This window comes from Nanorana parkeri, unplaced genomic scaffold, assembly GCF_000935625.1.
Source record: "Nanorana parkeri isolate BGI_ZX_2015 unplaced genomic scaffold, ASM93562v1 scaffold381, whole genome shotgun sequence".
NCBI lineage: Eukaryota > Metazoa > Chordata > Amphibia > Anura > Dicroglossidae > Nanorana > Nanorana parkeri.
In genome coordinates, this window is record NW_017306649.1 from 813,943 (window position 1) to 836,254 (window position 22,312).

The 22,312-nt window shown below is 41.1% G+C and overlaps 1 protein-coding gene across 1 annotated transcript in view; it reads right to left on the minus strand.

Moving 5' to 3' along the window:
- The window catches only part of TDRD3 (tudor domain containing 3), a 250,463-nt gene that overhangs the window by 159,776 nt on the left and 68,375 nt on the right, over positions 1–22,312 (minus strand). The window contains exon 2 of the mRNA XM_018559203.1: positions 1,056–1,140. Within this exon, the coding sequence (XP_018414705.1) occupies positions 1,056–1,140 (85 nt within the window). The remainder of the gene's footprint in view (positions 1–1,055; positions 1,141–22,312) is intronic.

A 22,312-nucleotide genomic window follows, 5' to 3' on the forward strand; every position in this document is an offset into this window, starting at 1 on the left:
AGCAATGTAGAGAAGAATCTTGATTGAAGAGAAAAATGAAAAAATATAAGAGAAAATGCTACCAAAAAACAGGTTAGAGTTTTCCTAGCAGAGCAGAAATAACACACCCATCCTCCTTGGACATTAGTGGAAAGTGACTGAGACGGCAGGCGGGGAGAGACGCAGCGGGCAGAGAGCAAGGCGGTTTTCAGGGAGAGGAGGGGGAGTGACAATCAGGCTGCTTACAAGTGATCTTGAGCGGCTGTACAGCCAACCAAGATCATTTGTACAAAACGGCTCCCCCTCTACATTTAGCCCTGCTGCCTCCCTGAAACAGGGCCAAATGTAGAATAAAAAACTAGTCACCTGGCCCCCCCGGAACTGCATGTCCTGGGCTTCGGGCAAAAGGAATTCCACATCCCTGAGAGAGTGTCATGCTTACTTTTAGTATCCTATACCCAATATCTTCGCAGGACAGTGTTTCCATAACACTGCTATATGTTTTTTGTGCACAGCTGATGAGACAATTTTACACACTGTCCCCTACCTCTCACACCTGAGGGTGACCAGCACTAGCTTGTCAAGGGGGTACACCAGCTTGTATGGGGACTTGTACTAGTGAGTCGGTACTTTAAGTGTGGATTCCTGTCATGTTGTAGATATCTGCACCTCTCCAACATGGCATTTTATTTCAAAATGCAGAGAAGAATCTAGAAGAGGCTCTTGGCTGTGTTAGAACCCAGAGACCGTTTATAATCTGTTTCATATTTTTGATATTGGCAATTGAATTGAATTCTTACTAGCTCTTCAATAAAGCAGACCAAGACGTCACCGTCAATATCATATCTGGATGCAGGCCGGAGTGCTCTGATGCATGGTCAATATAGAAATGGTTGTTCCGCTCATGTCTCAAAAATCATTAACGGTTTTAAAGTGTTAGTGGAAGGAGCTACAGGAAATGTATCAGTACACTAAGCTTGACACAAAATATTATAACCCAGAATGGTATTCTTCAGTACAGCCATAGGTTATCAAAAATAAATAAATTAATAAAATCAGAAAGAATAAAAACTTACATTGAGAGCAACAAGGATAATAGCACCTTTATGCACTTTACCGGATGAACTTCTACAAGCTTCCAATCCCTCTTCATTAAGATACCTGTTAAAAGAAATATAAAGAATATTTAATTACAAGATAACCTGATGGAACACATGTTGTTATAAAAGTAACAAGCATTGGACACATTACAGTGTACAGAATATCTAACATATGTAAGCTTTAAGATAGGTACACTGAAACGTTCTAAACAAGTTCCTTCAAATTTGGTATATTGGTAAGATTGGTCAATCAATCAGTGGCAATAATGTCATGAAATCTCCAGAAACTGAGTCTATGGTTTGCCCATTTAAGGCAAAGCAACAGGTTCACTTTAATGTAAGCCCCACCGGCAGCACATTTTCCCCTTTCCTTTACTCTGGGGAGGATCTTGGGTGCCAGGAGTGAAGAGAAATATAAGTGATTCCAAGTATAGGGGGGGTTATTGTAACTCACAATCCTTTCTTCAAGGTAACAGTGCTGGAGCTTGGCCACTTAGGGACATAGCACAGTCACATGAGGACAGGAGCAGAGTTCCCAACTCACCCCCTACTAATACACCCATGGTGAAACCGTTTATAGACCGTGGAGGGCCACCTCAAAACAGTACTGCTTATAAAAGCCATGTAGCCACAGTAAAAAAGCAGAGAGAAGCTTGAACTCAGGTGTCATTTAACTCTGTGTTTCTCCACCACCAAATAGCCTTAGGAAATGGTACTATGGAAAGTAAAATTACCCCTTACTTCAAGCATGGATGAGTTGCTATAAGTACCAGTAACATATAAGATAAACTTAAAGCTCAACCAAGGCAAATGGTGGCTATAAACAGCCTGAAAAAAGGTTAAATCTAGAGCATCATTTACTATGCTTGGACAATTTTGACCACCTTAGGATAACTAGCAGTAGGAGAGCTAATGATTACACATTGAAATCTGTCAATTTCCTGGTTTGCTACTCGGTCATATTGTGCACATTCCTACCTTGCACTAGTCTAGACAGATAAAGGAAAACCTGCATGTTCAAAAAAAAAAAGCTGAAACATTTTGCAGCAAATCAGTGCTGTGGGTTTAAAGGTGATCTACACATTAAGTATATTAATTATAAAGGTTTAGGTCTCTGGAAAAAAAAACACCATTAACATGTCCTCTATTGAAAAAGACATATTGGATTCAACAAGTTATACCCTGTTTAAACAAAAACAAAAAAAAAAATGCTAAACAAGGACCGGTAAAATCTAATTTAATTCACCTGAGCATTCCTCTGAAAAATACAGTTTGGTAACAAATATGTAGTCTCTTTCAGAGTCAATTTCTCATCACAGTACAAGGTCGCTAAACTGTATTTGCATACCTTTTAAGGTTGAGCTTAACAAAATATATTGGATTCGAAGCTAAATGAAAAAAGTCTAAAATGCAACTATGTACTACTGCACGACCTCTCAAATATTCAATAAATTTACTGAGAATATATTGTACAGCAAACAATCAACTTTCAATAACAAGAGCAAAAAGAACATGTACTGAAAAAAACCTTTTTTTAAGTACTAAATCAGAAGAAAAAAAAAGCTGAATAAATGTATAAGGAAAATGAGGATCTAAACACAACAGTTCATGCCAAACAATCTATAGTGAAGTAACTTATTTAAACAATTATCATACAATTATAATAATTGAAAGAAGAACTTCACAAATGAACTGATAACACTTCTTAGCTAGGCCTTTTGGAGCAAGGTAAAAAGTTCTGCTCCTTTGCCACAATAGCAGCCTTCCCCATTTTGTTCCATAAAACAATGTGCAGTCAACCAATGTGGTTAGGCCACAGGTGTAATCCACAGAAATGTTTCCTTTTAACATTTTACCCAAGCTGGACACATACATTGTGAGGTTTCATTTTGGAGAAGTCTAATTTCTTAAATCTAGACAAATTTGGTGTGAACCAAATTAGGTATTGCACATTAGCTTAGAACATTCCTTATGACCTCATAAAAAAAAACGTGAAGTAAAGGTTAGAAAGCTGTTGAAAAGCTTTTCTGTAAGTACTATAAAGAGAAACACTAATCCTTTGAACATGACTAGAAATAAATGGTCAGCCCATGGCCTGTGGTTATGGAGTCTCCGTTTGGATTGGACAGGGAATTGCCATTTCTCTATCAGTGCTTTATTGCACAATGCTGTCCCTCTGATAGCTTATAGAGAACAGAATGGGCAGAATTATGATCTCTTTAATTTGCTGCAGCTTATTTGCTAGCCAATCACAGGTTGCGGGGGCTATGCTGTTCAGCTGCGGTGCAGTCCGCCGAAAGGTCTCAGGGGATGCAAGATATGGCTGTCCTGTGTGAAAGCAATGCCTGGATCACAAAGATTGTTTGAACAAAATTACATATCTTTTTTCAGGTGTAACAATTACCATACAAGCTTTACACCTGTGTATTTTACGGTTTGCCTGGAGTTTAGCGTTAAAGGCAAATATTCTTATCAATTGTTTATATGCAGCAAATTTTTGTCAGCTCTCAGACTGCATCTATTTTCTCTCGCGTTGAAGGGAAAATAGGAATACATACTGTATTTCTTATATTTGGTGACTTCAGCTCTTTCTTACTGAATAAAAATGAAATGCGTTTCCATGAAGCAGCAGTTCTTTAACCAAGGAAACAAAAATGATTCATAATCCAATTATTAATCTTATGTTAAAATCTAGTTTTAAAAAAGGAGTGCCTACAGGCCTTAGTTTAGCATAAACTTCATTCTAGTGGGGAATTTTACTTGTGCGATTAAACTCAAGAGTTATACACTCAGTGGCCAGTGTATTAAATGCACTTGCTCATTAAAACAAACAGCCAAATAGAAAATCTTGTAGCTTTATTAATACATAGACATGGTCCACAGGTTCTGCAGCTTTCGTATCAAAAGTACAATTTTTGTTTATCTTTCCTGCTCAACAAGTACTACCCAGGCACTGGAAATCGCCCCGAGACTCTACATTGGAGGTTGAGTGGCTGGACTTACCTAATGATATAATGCATATGGAACAAGTGGTGGGCAGCTGACCGGGATAAGATGGATACATTTCAGATAACCTGGACACTATATAGACGACACTCAGAAGTTCAAAGACTTTCATACCCGCTTTTATGCTAAATAGGATTTAAACTAACCACTCTAGTCTATTGTGGCCCTGGCAACAACAACTTACTTATTCCAAAACTGCTCTTATTTTGACATTTTGAATCTCGATTTTGTTTATCAAGGCTGCAAGGTCCGTCACAGAGAGTTTTTCTCATTCCTTTTCTGCCTTCTCATCCCCTTCCTTCTTCATCTTCTCAATTTCTATGTTTCCCTTCCTCTTCTTTTCTTTCTTATACCTTTTTCAGACCACGCTGCTCTGCATACCCATCCTGAAGCCCTTTCCTACTATTGTATAAAGCAGGTTGCATGCCTTCTCACATTCATTTGCTCCCTGAGGCTGTTAAATGTTAGGACTCTTGGGAAACCGTGTGTTTACACCTTATGTCTCTTTAGTTGGAATTGTAATTTTTTTCCATATTGTGGATTGTATGTGCGTCCCTAATAAAACCCAATTTGAAAGAAAAATGAGTAAAACCCACCTTTCCACCTTCCTGATAACAGAGGTCAAAAGAAAATCATCAGACAGGTGCTCTAATATGGTGTGGAGGTGTGAAGAAAGCTTTCCCAGGCACACATCAACATACTTGAGTATTTTTACCAACCATGTGCACCAGATTATAGGTACTAGATAGGTCAATCTAAAAAGGTGCCCATACACCTGCCGATTATCTACGATAATTGCGGGAAATCCTGCGATCGTACGATAATCGGCAGGTGTATGGAAGGCGTGCAACCTCTTCTACTGTACGGTCGCACGTCTTTTGTCTTACGAGCAGGCTCGAACACCCGCCGAGAATCGTACGATTGTCGGCCGGTTTTATGGCCTGCTCGTAAGACAAATGCCGCACGGGCTGGTGTGCGCAATCGCACACTGCCCGTTCAGCATTGCTGTCATCGGAAGCCTGCCCCTTTTTTTCTCACTAATCTACACTCAGTACCTCATAATGACAAAGTGAAAACAGAATTTTAGAAATGTTTGCAAATGTATGAAAAAGGAAAAAACAGAAATATCACATTGGCATAAGTATTCTGACCTGAGCTGTTTCTACATCCTGATTGGAGTCCACCTGCGGTAAATTAGATTGATTGAACATGATTTGGAAAGGCACACACCTCTCTATAGAAGGTGGACGCCCGGCCAAACTGAGCTATCGAGGGAGAATGGAGTAAGAGGTAGCCAAGAACTCGATGGCAGCATCAAACTGTGGAGGTGTTTTTTAACAGCAGGTACTGGGAGACTGGTCAGGGTTGAGGGGAAAGCTGAACAGAGCAAAGTACAGAGATATCTTCAGGACCTCAGACTGGGCTGAAGGTTTACCTTCCAACATGACAAAGAACCTAAGCACACAGCCAAGACAACACAGAATTGGCTCAGGGACAACTCTCTGAGTGTCCTAGAGTGGCCCAGTCAGAGCCCTGACCTGAACCCTATTGAACATCTCTGGAGAGACCTGAAAAGGGCTGTCCACTGACGGTCCCCATACAACCTGACTTAGCTTGAGAGGATTTGCAAAGAAGAATGGCAGAAAATCCCCCAATCCAGCTGTGCAAAGCTTGTCACGTCATACCCAAAAAGAATCAAGGCTGCAATTGCTGCCAAAGGTGCTTCAAAGGGTCAGAATACCAATGTACATGTGATATTTCAGTGTTTTGTTTTTTTTATAAATTTAGAGACAGTTCTAAAATTCTGTTTTTACTTTGTCATTATAGGGTACTGAGTGTTGATTAATGAGGAGAAAAGAATTTAAATAACTGTAGTATCAGACTGCAACATAACAACATTGAAAAAAATGAAGGCGGTCTGAATACTTTCTAAATGCACTTTATATATGAAATCTTCAACCATGTTACACCTAAAATAGAATTTGACTTCAGATGAAAAACTTGAAGTATATCATGAAAAGCATATAGAAACATCAACAGCTCAAAATATATTCTACTTCAAACTGGTTGGCCAAACTTTCGTCAATAAAACTGTACATTCATACAGTATGCTTTTCTGTACAAAGTAACTTGTGAAATGTTTTTATACAAATTAACTGAAATATTCTATAATGCAACAAATCAGGCTCCAGACATACCCATTTAGTACAACCAAGGAGATAAGTAAATGTGGCCTCTTTACCCCACCTCCAGCTTCCTCTGGTTTGTTAGCTGAATGAAAAGTGCTTTCAAAAACCATTAAATAGGTTTAGTTACATTAGTTCATCGCTGCTGATTATTACACCAAAGTCAATAAACTGCCACAGAGTGAAAATGCCTTAAAACAATATGCACATTTAGCTGTCAACACCTTGTAATGAAAGAGCCCCACCTCACAAGAATCTGTCACCAGTGGGCCTAAACACATGTCAAAACCACAAAACACAATTTAGTTTGTCTTAAGGGCTTGATAAAAACTAAATATTTGTTGGCGTAAGCTTTCAGGTTGTCATCAAACTTCGAAAGGTTTTAATGCCTGGAGAACAACACCTTACCTGCTTCAGCAATTTATCATTTTCTTTTTTTGGAACTTTTATACAAAATGTAACTGAACAGGTCCCACAGAAGATCTCCTAAGCTTCATATTAGAGGCAATATATGTCAAATTAAAGCAGAAGCAAGGTCAATAAAATTAAAAAATGATATGAGGTAGGGATTTTTGGAGAAGATGAGCAACGTCTTGTCTCTTCAACCGAAAAAAGATTCTCTTCCCCAGCATTTTTTCTTTATTTTTTGTCTACACTCTACAGCGCCTTGCAGTGGGCACACAAAGCCCATTTACAGGTGCCAGAGAGGATGCAACTCCTCTGTGCATGTGCAGGAGTCACATTATCAGAGGCCACCCAAAGGACGGAGAGGACTTTTAAAAACCCGGAAGTGAGGGGGGACAGAGCAGAGGACTAGAGAAAAGAGTACACTTGCAAAGCAAGTGTGCACTAATGGGCAAAAACATAACATTAACACACACACATATACACTGAGTGGCCAGATTATTATGACCACCCCATCAGTACTTCGTTGGGCCACCTTTTGCCTTCAATACTGCGGCGATTCTTCTTGGCATTGACTCCATGAGATGTTGAAAGGTGATGCGAGGAATCTGACACCATGCCTTATGAATAGCACTGTCCAGTTCTGTGAGATTTGATGGTTGTGGAACTAGATGCCTGATGGCTCTTTCAACTTTGTGCCACAAATGCTCAATTGGATTGGGATGTGGTGATTGTGGGGGCCACCTAAGCAAGGTAAATTCTCCCTCATGTTCTTGAAACCACTCCTGCACAATACAAGCACCGTGGCATGGCGCATTGTCTTATTGGAAGAAGCCATCTCCATTGGGATACGTCATCAACATGATAGGATGAACTTGATCAGCAACGATACTTTGGTATCTTGTGCTAGTCAAACGTTGTTCCACACGAATTAAAAGGCCCAAATCATGCCAGGAAAACATGCCCCAAACCATAACACTGCCCCCACCAGCTTGAAGGGTTGTACTCGTGCATGTGGGGTGCATGCTTTCATGCTGTTTCCGCCAAATTCTCACTCTGACACCTGCATGATGCAACTGGAAACGTGATTCATCGGACCACATGACTTTTTTCCAATGCTCGACTGTCCAATCCTTGTGTTCCTGTGCGAATTGTTGACGTTTTATCTTCTTAATTGCAGACAGCAAAGGTGTTCGAACAGGCCTTCGGCTTCCATATCCCATACGATGCAGTGTACGGGGGAACAGTGCGTTCAGAGATCATTTGAGAGGATCCCTGATTAAGATCTGCAGTAATTTGATGCACTGTTGCCCTTCTGTTGTCTTGTACCAGTCTCCGTTCTGCCCTAACATTGACTAGTCGCTGACGGCCACAATTCGCACGTTCAGACCCAGATTTTCGGCTGACAGTCCAGTCTTTAAACACTTTAACAACAGCTGCTCTTGAACATTTAACGAATTCTGCTGTTTTGCTGATACTCAATCCATGGCTCCGAGCGCCAACAATCATCCCACGTTCAAAGGCTGTTATATCGCGTTGTTTACCCATATCTTCAGAAAAAAAAATTCACTTCTACTGTCGTTGTAAACAACCTGCTTCCCTATTTATAATGGCCTGGCATTCTAGCAACTTCAGCGCAAAATTATAGCTAATTTGCCTACAAACGTCAGGAGGTCATAATAATCTGGCCACTCAGTGTATATTACACATACAGTAGATTTATTAGGGATGCACCAATACTATTTTTTCCAGACCAAGTACAAGTCCAAATACTCACAGATACAAGTACTGATAAAAAATTTTGATTAGTGTCATGTGACAGTTTTTCTAAAACAATACAGACTAATGATTTCAGGACAGAGGTGGAGTGCCCGGTGTCAGTCGCACCTGCAACCCTGGTAGTTCTTGTGAAAATGCCAGGTGCATATAGTCTTTATCTCAGTAAGTTACCAGTTCTTGAGACGCTGCGATCACAGGGCTATTGCTGCAACTGTTATTCCATGATATTGCATTCCAATGTTTAATTAAGAAAGAATTGAACCTGCCTGCTTGCTTGCTGTAATTGCAGCCACATGATTTGCGGTTTGGTTGTTTGCTATAATGTACAGTCTAGTTACAACTATTTCGAAGTGCTACGGCCATTTACATGAATAATACAGTGACAGGAATTTATCAAAACTGGAGCAGACAAAAACTGGAGCACATGTGCATGGCAACCAATCGGCTTCTCTATTTCATTTTTCAAATCTTAACTGAACAAACTGAAGAGAGAAGATGATTGGTTGCCCTGCACATTTGCTCCAGTTTTTGTCTGCCCCAGTCTTGATAAATTCCCCTCAGTCTGTTCTATTAACTGTGTGGAAATTCTTTAACAGTCTAATATGCCCTTTCCTTCCAGCAGGTGGAACTATACTACGATGCCAATGTTTGCAATGGTGTCTCTATTTTAGAACCAAGTGCAGCCACTCACAATATCGACTTTCTAAAAAAAAAACGGTTTCAAGAGGATACAGAAAAAGTTGGTATAACAATCTACTCACTGCAGTTAAAATAAAAGGAAAGGGTAGGACATAAGGCTCCAGTCATGTACCCATGCACTTCATATATGTAAATTAGTGTTTGACCAACGCTGATAATTTTACAGAAAGAGGTTGTTGATTTCTTCTCGCACTGGAAACTATGAAAAGTAGCAGAAGCAAGTTTACAGAGCCAGTGCATCTCCATAAAGACATATTAATAATTGTTAAGTGAGCAAAGATGTGTAATGTTCTCCGTTTACATTTTCATTAGCACATTAACACATTAATTCATAGTCAGTGCAGCATGAAAACCATTTACACCATTAACACCTAAGGCGCGGACAGATGCTTTACCAGTAATTCTGCCAATTGGTCACAAATACATCTCCTACATAGGCATAAAAAGGATTCTCAGTGTTCAATTTCAGACCACTATTGTAAAAAATGCATGAAATGTGATGCGTGGCAGTTCCTATTGGGATCACAGATAGAATGAACTTAATAAAGTCATGACAACATAGGAGGGGTCATGTTCTCTCTAGAGAGGAGGATACAAGACACTATTGTACATACGAAAATCACAGATGTAAACCATCAAGTGTTACTTAACTCATTCTAGTCATGGCAATATAGGTGGACTTCCGTTCTGTCCCACTAGAGAAAAAGATTCAGCAGATGATTTTACTAGATAAATAAATCAGCAATGATGTTGATGTGGGCATGTTCCAACCTGCCTTTCTTACTAGAATCCACAGGAGCGGAAAGGTAATATTCTCTGGTCGGCTTATTTTCACTGAAAAGCAACAGTGCGCCTGGTGTATAGAAGAAACCTATTTCCGGCATATTGATAGCAATGCAGCAAACATTGCTTTGTACGTCAAGAAAAACTACATATGTAATAATGCCATCAGGTATCCCTATCGTGTCTGTCCACCATCAAGGACTTCATGATATTAACCTCATGAAAACCGGGGTGTTAAACCCCCTTCCTGGCCAGGCCATTTTTCAGTATTTAGCGCTGCAGTACTAAGACGTTTATTCCGTCATGCAACGCTGTACTGAAATTAATTTTATACCATTTTTTGGGGACAGATAGAGCTTTCTTTTGGTGGTATTTAATCACCACTGGGGTTTTTTTTTTTACTATACAACAAAAAAAAGTACTGAAAATTTTGAAAAAAAACCCTGTTTCCCTATGAAATGTTATGAAACATTTTTTTAAATGACCCCAATTTTTTGGTAAAATATAAAAGATGGGGTCACGTCAGGTAAATAGACACCAAACATGTCAAGCCTTAAAATTGCAAAAAAACTACCACACCCAAAATTGGCCATAGCCGACGCTTTAAAAGCTTTTACCACTCATCAATTTAGTGTCATCAGTGATTGATGGCCCCAGAATTATTGCTCATTGCAATTTGGCGTTTGCAATGATCTGTGCGGCACAATGAGCGCAATTGTCGTTCACGCACGTAGGCGCACCTGACACGTTTGCATGAGTATGTGGGGGAGGGGGACTTTTAAAAAAAATCTGTTTTGTTTTTTTAAACTTTATTGCCATCACATAGGGGGCAAAGAAGCTCCCTATGTGATAGCCAATTTACGTGGCACTTCCACTTTATGGCAGATAGAAAGTTTGTCACCAGCCTCATCGTCATTACGGCGCCTGATGAAGGGGACCCTGTGTGGCCCCGAAAGCGCTTGCCTTTATGACTTTTGCCAATAAAATGGATTTACACTAACGTGAATCTCTAGATTGGAGTGCTGGTGACAAACTTTCTATCTGCTGTTGTATCTGGAGCGGCGCCATCCACAGTCATTGCGAACAGACCGGTAAGGAGTGCAACAAGGTATATGGACTCTATAACGTCTTCTTTATGGGGACATTAGGGGCCTCCAATAGCCCTAATGTCAACTAGAGATCCCCAGAGAAGCTGATGAAGCAGAGATCTGCTTCACCAGCTTCTCTCTGGCTTCTGTAGCCTTGAATGACAGCTGAATGCGGAAGTGATATAATATACATCATTTCCTGCATTCTGACACCGAAGAGGAGATCAGAGGGAGATCGTGTACTGATCTCTCTTTGATTTCCAGTGCCAGTCCCGGCCTGCACTGGGCCCAGCGGATCTCGGCAGCGGCGGCGGGGGGGGGGGGAGGAGGAGATGGGTGCTGCACACCTACACAAAATACAAGTAAATCGGGCGTCTCTACAGAAGCCGGGACGCTTGTATGTAAGTAGCCATCACCTCTCTCTCACTCATTCCTCTCTTTGCTCCTATAGGCATACTTTTTTTGCTGTGTTTCCCTCTCCTTATCTCAGCTCTGCTCTACAGAGACTGCAAGGGGCTGATACCAACCCAAATGCTTGCACGTACAAATACACATTTAATGATGTATTAATGAACACAGAACTGCAATGTGAGACTTATATCTTTATATTTATTGTTCAGCTTTAACAATATAGACATAGAAAGTAAGTGACCTTTTAAAGTCTCTGTGATTCAAGAACCAAGGTAGGAAAGAATATTACTTGCATGCTCAAAGAAGCTAAGCACTTGTGTGCAAACATGGCTTACTATAAGCCAGAGTCCTTCAATACTTGGTCCTGTTCACAGGTCAAGGACCTGGGATGATGCAGCATGGATGATTCACTGAATCCCATGATGAGTGCACCTATGTAATCAATGCAGCCTGTCCTAACACAAGACCGAAGGATTTTTCCTGGAACTGCAAACACTAATTTAAGGTGCTGGAAACATTCCCCATGGGGTTCAATGATCCGTACATGCTGCTGAGGCTAAATCTGTTCTTCCATTTAATTTATGAAGTTAATCAGGAGAGAACCACACATTTTCCATTTACATCCTTATTGAAGTTTCTATGGGGTGCGTGACTACAGCAGGCATTGGTCCGTTCTCTTTTTAATTAAAAACAATGACATAACAGACAGTAGGACATACGGCATGTATTCTTAAAACAGGAGCAGATTCCCTGTTTCTGCAGTCACTAGGCAAAAAATGCATTTGAAGAAGAGACAGATAAAAGCAGAGCATGTCCTACATCGATTCATTATTTCTGTGATATGCGCTCAGTGATCAAGAGGACAGGAAGACTACTCTATAGAGAATAAAATGTTCTCTGCACATGTCCTGCTGTCTATTCTAGCAGTAATGAAAATGTTCATTTTGTCATAGACATAGCATTGAGCAGGGTCATATTAACTACTTGTTCAGACTACAGTGCTGAAAAATAGCCGGTCACACCAATTAAAGCAGTGGTGAGGAACATTAGGGACACCTTCCATTGCTCTTTAACATGACAGTTCTATATCAATGAAAATGAAGAGTAATAGTACACAAAAGTAATGATAATGCGAGTGTTCCAGAACAGCTCCATGAAGAATCTTTATACTTAAAAAGGAGAACTATGGGGTTAAGGCTTTTCCCCATAGTTCTCATTAGGGTAACAGGAGGACACAAACTAGTGTCCTCCCGTCACCCTAAGCTCAGTATACCGCGAGCTGCAGCTCGCGGTATACCGAGACGCCACAGTATACCGCGAGCTACTGCTCGCGGTATGCTGAGACGCCGCAGCTGAAGCAGATCCCGACAATTATGCTGGGATCCGCCCAGCTGCGTGAGTGACAGCTGGCTCTGCCCATCTAGAGGCAGAGCCAGCTGTACCCGCCCCCTCCCCCGTCCGATCCGCCATCGGAGCCGGGGGAATCCAGCCCCTCCCCTGTCACGGCAGAGAGCTGTGACAGGATCGAGAGGTGAGCGAACGCCGGTAAGTGTTCGCTCACCTCCCGATCTATTGAGCCGACCTGTGACAGTCTCATTGTCACAGGTCGGCTAGAACTATGAGGTGAGTGCTTTTCAGTTCTCCTTCATTTCTCCTTTAACAACTCACTAGTGTGAAGAACACCATTCACAAACATGGACATCTTGTAGCAGTTCCATTGCAATATGGCTGTCTGAATACCAGAACTAAAATGTGTGGGCCAGCCTTTGAAAACCAAATTGCCCTACACATACATATACAATACTATGCCTTTAACCACAGGCCTAAGTCTATTGCCTTTATTTATTTTGTAAGAGGATCAATGCGAAAAAATAAAACAAAAACACAATCCCTGGAATTCATTAACCCCTTAGTGATACAGCTTCAGAAAATGGTTTCGTTCCCGGGGACTGGAGCAATTTTGCCATCTTTGCTATGTCAATAATAATCAATTCCATCTTCCTCATTGATTGCACCTACACATATTCTATGACGTCTTTTTAAAGGACAAAACAGGCTTTAAATTTGATGTGACATATGCATATATCAATTCTTATTTTTTTTTTATAAAAAATACAACAAAAACAAAAGTTATAGTTTTTGCAATAATAATTTGTACATAATTAGTGGCTAACAGAAAGTAATTCATAATAAATTATTTTATTTGTCCTGATTTCTAAGGTACATCATATGTCTGGTTTTTCAGTTTATTTTGAGAGTTATAGGTCACAAAATACAAGGAGTGAAATACATTTTTAGTTTGGAACAATGTTAGAATGTGCTATGTTTGTCTCCTAACTTTAACCACTTCAAGCGGCTGGCTGGCTGGTTATACCAAGAACATGGCTGCTGCTGCAACCGTATTTTTGTTACTGTTATAAACAGCCGGTGATGGCTGTTCAGATACAAAAAGTCTGGCATCTATACAGCCACTGAATCATTTGTACCGAGCGGCGGAGTGCGCCCTGCCCCCCTCGGCTACCCCATTCTCCACTGTCCCCCGTGCATGCCTGGGACCAGCACGGCAGGTCTCCCATATCAATTGGAGGGAGATCAGCAAGCTTCTCGCCACTAATCTCACCTTCAATTACTGCACCCGTAAGTGATGTGTATTACATCCCTTCCGGTGTCACTGTGCACATTCTCAGGCTCTTAGAGCCAGGAGATGAAGCTGGTGAAGCAGATCTCTGCTTCATCAGCTTCTTTGGGGTCCCTAGATGACATTATGGATCTGAAAGATACCTGGTGTCTCTTCATAAAGAGGGCCTGTCTCATCATATTTGCTATTACATAGGAGGCTTGTTAGCCCTCCAATGTGATAGCAATGCAGTTCAGTGTTTAAAAAAAGAAATAATTAAAGCAACAAAAAAATGAAAGAAACAACATTTTAAAGTCCCCAGCTTCCGAAGTACACGCACATAGAAGCGTCGGGTACGTCTACGCGCAAAAACGAAATTTGCACCATACATGTTACATATTGCCACAAACGTCAGAGTGAGAATAATAATTTTTGGGTCATCAATCACTGTTAACACTAAAGTGATGAGCAGTAAAAGCTTTTAAAGCGTTGCCTATCGGAAATTTTGGGTATTGTATTTTTTTCCGGTTTACCAAAAATTGGGTATTATATTCTGTTCCTGTGCACTAAATTTAATTTTAGTGTATTTTATCCTAAAAATACTGGTTTGATAAACATTTGAGCAAATACCGTGCGACTAGCATTTTTTTTTATCCTACAGGGCCTCTGCTTTCAGAAAATATATAATTGCTGGGGGTTTTAAGCTGTTTTCTAGCCAAACATTTAGATTTTACCACATGTGCGTAAACAGTAAGAAACTGCTCGGGACAGCAAATGGGTACTATCCTGCTCGGTAGTAGATTCTCTTATAACTTTTTTTTTAATTAAACATTTTTAAAAAAAATCTGACTTTTTTAAACTTGTTTGCTTTTCTTTTTTAACATTTTAAATACTTTTTTCATTTTTACATTTTATTTTTTTAAACTAGGGGGCACCAAGGAGTTGTTTTTTTATCTACAGGGGCATTGATACTTGGTATCACTGAGGAGAATACAGTATTAGTTTGTTACACACTAAGGCGCTTCGCAGATTCACAACACTTAACAGGCTTAGTGGCTGTCACGGCTCTATGATCGCCGCAATCAGCTATCTCTGTGATCATAGTGCTGTGACCACCTAATCTGCGGTTGAGAGTCTGCCCTGGACCCAAAAGGGACCTAGCAACACCAGTAACTCAATGTGCACTGGTCTCTTTACGGACTAGCGCTCATTGTACCGCATGACTGGTTTGTCACCGGTCGTTAATGAACTAAAAGACCGTGAGGAAATAATCCCATCATCGGTCAGGAAGAGGTTATGGGGTCGATATATAAACTTCCCCCCAGCATATAGTTGGGCGAATGTCGTTCACACAGCATTACTGCCACTAGATGGAGCAGAGAAGCACCGGAAACTTCAGGCTATAGCTGGGAAGAAGTTTTTTCATCAACCCCAAAAGGTGTTGTAGGCACTCATTACAAATCTGTCTGCCGCCTGTGCCACAAATGGCGCGAGTGCAGACATTTCTGTATCTGTTGGTAAGGATTATAAGTATAAGGAGTATATGTATCACCAATATGGTGGCATTTCCCTAATTTTGCTGTAGCCATTGCATCAGTGTGTAAAAGTGTTTCAAATAAGAATTACATGAATTTGTTACACGCAACGGAGATAGTAACAAAACTGCCTGCACGGATTCAAAGACTTTGGCACAGGAGTTTCTAATATGACCATAATGCCAGAAAAGCACCGAAAATGCTTAATTGAACTGTCCCTAATGCTCTTTGTTATTAGTCCACATTATACTGAAAAGTCTACTAATCAACAGCTAGTAAAGAGAAAAAAAAGCACTGCTATGTAACATGAGGTGTACAGTCTTACATCTGTCACTTTATTTGTGGTAGTCTGTAAAAAAAAAAACAACCCGCAGGCCACCGCTAGGGCGCATAAAAAACAAATGCCTTCTATGTGCCCTGTTCACACCACAATCCTGGTGTGATGTATGGTGCAGAATAATGTAGACATGGTGCATCTTTCCACAGCACACTTGATAGCACCGCAGGTCACCGCTGCTTTGTGGAGACCTGAATGGAGTCTTCAACAGAGTGGAGTCTCCTCTTGTACACTCTCAATAAAGCAAATGAAAAAAGTGAACCATGTGATGTGCTAAAACAGCACGTCACACCGACACCTCCCTTCTCATACCCCCACCCAGACACTAGTCCACATGATAAAACCTAAAATTCAGTGTTTTGTCATTTAGGCTAGGGCTAGTCCCCATTTACACCTTCCCTTTGCTTTGACACGCATTCATGGAAGGCATCAAAAACGTGCATTGCACTTTTAATTGTCAATGACACCTCAAATGCAGCCCGGAAAATGTGCATTTTTCCAACGAGTGGATGTGCATTAAACTTGCACAAATGCTCAGGAAAATCCACTGGAAGCTTGCAGCTGAAAAAGCTGCATGAGCTTCTTTGCCAAAATTGTTGTGCGTGTGACAGCCCGCTGAAGTGAGTAGGTGAAAACGTGAGGCGAGTTCCCTGTATGAAAGGGGCCTAAATGTAGCTTTACAATTACTTCAGATGCTGGATTTTCTGCCTATGATTGCTACCTGGACATTATTTTACTCGCCAGTCCAGTAAAACTGAGATTAAAGCCAGTAAGATGCTTTTTTTTTTCCCTAGAAAAGGTGGCAACCTTATCTTTTCTTTGTTTCTGCTACTCTGTCATATCTGTACACAAATTTTAAAAATATATATAAAATAGTAAAAACAAAAAAAACACTGTAGATTCGAGATTGCATGCTGTACTAGTTTGCCCTGCTGCCCAGATACTGCACAATAGTAAACACAGACCTATTAAAAGAAAGCGAAATAATTCTTACTGGCTGCTTTATGTTTTTCTAGCACAAAGGTTCACACTGTCAGGTTGGTCTTAAGGACTGATACCCTAGCCAGCTAGCACTTTTCTTTATTCTTTCCTAAGTCTTTATCATATGTATTATATATGTATTTAGACATTTTTGCAACAACAAATAAATACATCTATAAATCTGAAACTGCTATTTCTAATGCTACTTTCTGGATTTGATTTAGTGCTAGTGGAAAAGGGATGTATACAGGTGAAACTCGAATAATTAGAATATCGTGCAAAAGTAATTGCATTAAGTGCTGCAAAAGGGGCCCAAACCAAGTACTGAGTATATATGCATGCTTGTACTTTTCAGAGGTCTGATATTGTTCTATGTACAATCCTTGTTTTATTGATTGCATGTAATCTACTTTTTTGAGGTTGTGGATTTGGGGTTCTTGGGGTTTTCATGAGCTGTAAGCCATAATCATCACAATTATGACAAATCACGCCTTGAATTATCTTGCTTTGCATGTAATGAGTCTCTCTCATATATTAGTTTCACCTTTTAAGTTGCATTAGTGAAATAAATGAACTTTGCACGATATTCTAATTATTCGAGTTTCACCTGTACAATATGCAAGGCATGGATTTCTATCTTTGACAAGCATAGGAGGACTGGTCGAAACATAGAAGAGTAACAGCAGAAAAAGACCAAGTAGTCCATCGAGCTTTCCTTTTTTTAATTTAGTTTTTGGGATTTTTGGGGGGTTTTCTTTTTTTAAACTTCTTGTCCGAGTATAGATCTAGGTTTGTCGCCAAGCATCTCTAAGGCCTCATTCACATTGCTAAGAGCCGGCCCGTACAGATCCGTGCGGCGTGCATGGGCGTATCGGGCATCTCCCAGGAAGGAAAGGTGCTGTGTGTGATTGTACGCAGCAGCCTGTTCTTCTCTATGGGAGTATTCGGCCGTACACTTAGCCAAGCTGCACATTCGTGCAGGTGTGGCTATCCATGCTCGGGCGCAGACAGGATCCCCGCACGGACGTGCAGCTCAGGTGAGTGTACGGCCGCATACTCCCATAGAGAAGAACAGGCTGCTATGTAAAATCACACGCAGCACCTTTACTTCCCAGGAGCAGCCCAATACGGCCATGCACGCCGTATTGATCTGTACGGGCCGGCTCTTAGCAGTGTGAATGAGGCCTAAAACAGAACTCTGGGCACAAATGTTCTGAGCCCTTGCAGTGGGGTTACTCTCACAACTGCAAAGGTTAACTGCTCGTTTTTCCGTCTAGGTTAAAAGAAAAAAAAAAGTTATTACTAACCCAAACCTCTGAGTAGGCTTGCTCTTAGACTGGTCCCAGGAACCTCTCTCCCCCTCCGAAGCAGCAGTCTAAGGTCCCTCATGTTCTATACACTGTGTAAAGGACATGAGGACACTGAGGAACATACCATCGCAGCAGCAGGAGGAGACAGTCTGGAGGGAGTGCTGTTACAGCTTGCAGGCTGTGAGGATCGGGTGAGTATAACTTTTGTTTTTTTACCAAGACACAATCAAGCATTTAACTCTTGCAGTGCAGGGGTAGACCCACTGCAAGGGTTCCGAAAATTATGCATGAAGTTCTGGTTGAAATGTACTCATGTCTGCCATAGCAATTCAATGCACGGCAATGGAAATCACATTATTCTCCATGATTCCCACTGACACCGATGCCGTGCAATCTTTGTAAAAGGTGCAGGTACTTGTTTTGGTGCTACATACTGAGGGGAATTGCCCATGGCAACCAATCAGCTTCTATCTTTTATTTTCAAAGCTTAACTGAACAAACTGAAAAGCTGATTGGTTACTATGGACAACTGCTCCAGATTCGGTCTGCTCCAATTTTCATAAATTCTCTGCACTGTGTTTTAGCCCCACAGACATCAAAGGGAGAAGCGGAAAAAAAATGCTTGAAAAAAAACACACGTAACATGCCTTTTTCACAACAAGCTCCCATCCCATAGCAACCTTTACTTTATTTACCAACACAATAAAATGCATGACAAAGTGCAACAACAAATGTGCTAAATAAACACAAGACAATGCTGACACACAAGTGTGAGTGGAGACTGAGGCCTTGTTCACACCAAGCGCGGAGCAGATCCGGACCAGAGCAGGTGCAGACCGGATCAAAACTGCGTCCAATGTATTCCTATGGTATTTTGACCTCCAGTTCACATCGCAGCGTGCAGATCCAGAGCAGATCCAGACCGGATGAAAAAACTGCGGCAAGCCCTAGTTTACCTGCTCTGGATCTGGTCTGGAACGCATCAAAAAACGCATAAAAAACGCAAAAACGCATCAAAAACGCATGCAAGTGCCTGAAAGCCCATGTTAAACTTAAAAAAAAAAACGGCCCTAAACGCATCCAAAACGCGTCTAAAATGCGGCACAACCCATTGCACTGCGTGTGCAGAAACCTGACCGGATCTGGTCTGCATTTGGTGTGAACAAGGCCTTACTGCTGAGTTAGTCACTGCCTTATGGAAATCTACTCAGAGCATCAACTACTCTTTCAGTAAAAATGTTTTCTGAGTATTTTTTTTTTTTTTTTTTTTTACCAAAAGAATAACTGTTTTTTTTTTTACACAAGCACATAAAGCCCCATGTGCATATATTAACCTTGTGTCTTCTTCTGCATGCACACAATGGAACAAAGCACTATTGTCCTTCCTTCTCAATAAAGCTGTACTGTATTGAAATTCTGAATTGCCAACTTATTATACCGATAACAATATAACCCTCCCAAAGTTTTCAGCTTAACTGTTCCGTGTTTGATATATTATCCTGCACGTGCTATGAATGAAACATGCATCTCTGTTGAATAAAAAAAAGAAGAAGACAATGCGATCCGAGTGATATTGTGAGCTGCAGAAGAGTGATGAAATATACATTAAGCCGTTTCTCTTTCTATGCTCATGGCTATACCTGCAAAGAAAAGGCTGGCTGTGGGAGAACATAGGTCTAAGCTTTGGTCCCTGAATGTCCCTGCGCTGAGCCTCCCAGAGAATGCTAAAGAAACAACTGGAGCTTTCTAATCAGTTCCCCTGGTGTCACCAAGGCCCACAAGTGAGAGACGGAGCAGAAGAGCGGCCCCGGAGAACACTTGTTTACTCGAACATCAGGCAAAAACACAGATTTCCCTTCCTCCCCGAAGAAGGGCCTAGACTTGCAACATGCCAAATCCAATTATTTTGTTTCTGAACTAAAAATATACCAGCATAATGTTTACTCTAAAAAGCTGACAAGCTAATAGCACATTTTTATCTAATTAACGGGCCGGGTAATAACCTCCCCGGTCAAGTCAAGCTAATGTGTGTGGTAATATTAGACGCCTGCCGTCTGCAAGCAGTGTCTCCAGTGATAAAGCAGAGTGCTATGGCCATAGAAAGCTCATTGAAGTGAATCAGAAAGGTCTCAGCAACATTAACCAGCCCTTATCTACTTGTAGTGATAGGAAGGAATAAAGCCTCTTGAGAGAAGAGAAAATATGATGTTCCAGAGTATACGGGTAAGGCCGCCTTTACTACAGATAACGAAGCGATTTGTTATGATCAACTACAAAATGAGCTTTTTTGTTATTCAGGGTTATCCCATACATAATACATGGCATTTCAAAGAACAGTGATCAGAATAGAAAGTGTAGTAACCCATGGCAACCATCCAGAAATAATCTCTACTGACCCAACAGTAAAATGACTTGTTGATAAAGCAGGGGTATACAACCACGGCCCTCCAGCTGTGGTGAAACTACAAATCCCATAATCTCTCTGGGAGTCATGCTTGTGCCTGTCAGTGTCTTCTAATGTCTCAGGGGAAAGGTAGTTCCACAGCTGGAGTGTCCAAGCTGCCTACCCTGTGCTAAAGGTTACTGTAGGCCAGGGGTAGGCAACCTCAGCACTCCAGATGTCATGAAACTACAAATCACATGAGGCATTGCAAGACTGACTCCCAGGGGCATAATGGGATTTGTAATTTCACCACAGCTGGACTTCCAAGATGGCCTACCCCTGCTGTAGACTGTCCTATTAAACTGAGCCAGATGTGCTTTCTATAAAGTATACCTGTACTTTACCAACAATGATTCCTTTATCCCAGCAACCTCAGAGAAAGGTACTTTAACTTAGCACACGTCCTGTTTCCAGCAATACAGCTTCTTAGTGCCAAGTATATCCTGGTATGCTGGACAAATCCTACTCCAGGGCAAAACCTACCCACAAAAGAGATTCATTTATTTTAAAAAAAAAAACACACAAAAAAACTGCATAGCTATTTGTCCAGCAAAACTGCAAATACATTATTTCTGTGCAAAATTAACCAGCTGTTGTCATAATGGGGCAAAATGCAATGTGCTATTTTCTCTTCTGGTTGAATGCCCTTAAAATATTATGGGTGGTAGTAAAAATAGTAGGGCTGCAACAACTAATCGACTAAATCGATAATAGTCGATGATGGAATACGTGGTCAACGTTTTCCATCATAGATTAGTTGGCATTCGATTAGTTGCCCTGCTCACAGCGCCAAGCACGCTGCTTCTCCTCCCCGCCTCACCCTGCCTTTCCTGACTGATCCAATTGAAGGGACGCGGCAGTTGCTGCCGCTGCCAGACCCGCCCACACCATCCATAAATCGACATGATCGTCACAGGGAGATGGGGAGAATTATTAAACTGACGCGAGGAAGAGCGGGCAAGGGGAGGGACGGCAGCCGCTGACAGACACGCCCCACACCACGACAGGGAATTAATTTGCTTGGAGAGTGCTCAGCAGGTAAGATGTCAGGGAACTACAGGGAGATGTGTATTGCGTGAGGAGGGGAGGGTAGCCTGGGACTGCATTGAGGAAAGCACATGTCGATGGGGGAGAAGTGTCCCCTTCCCCCCAATTGCTGGGATTTGTATTCCTCTATAGTGGATGGTGCATTGTGCTGTATAATGTATTGCTGGGATTTGTATTCCTCCATAGCTGACTGGGATTTGTATTCCTCCATAGCTGATGGTTATTGTACGGTATAATTTATTGCTGGGATTTGTATTCCTCTATAGCTGATGGTGCATTGCGCTGTATAAATGTACTGCTGGGATTTGTATTCCTCTATTGCTGATGGTGCATTGCGCTGTATAATGTATTGCTGGGATTTGTATTCCTTCATAGCTGATGGTACATTGTGCTGTATAATGTATTGCTAGGATTTGTATTCTTCTACAGCTGATGGTACATTGTGCTGTATAATGTATTGATAGTATTTGTATTCCTCTATAGCTGATGGTGCATTGGGCTGTATAATGTATTTCTAAGAATTGTATTGCTTCATAGCTGATGGTACATTGTGCTGTATAATGTATTGCTAGGATTTGTATTCTTCTACAGCTGATGGTACATTGT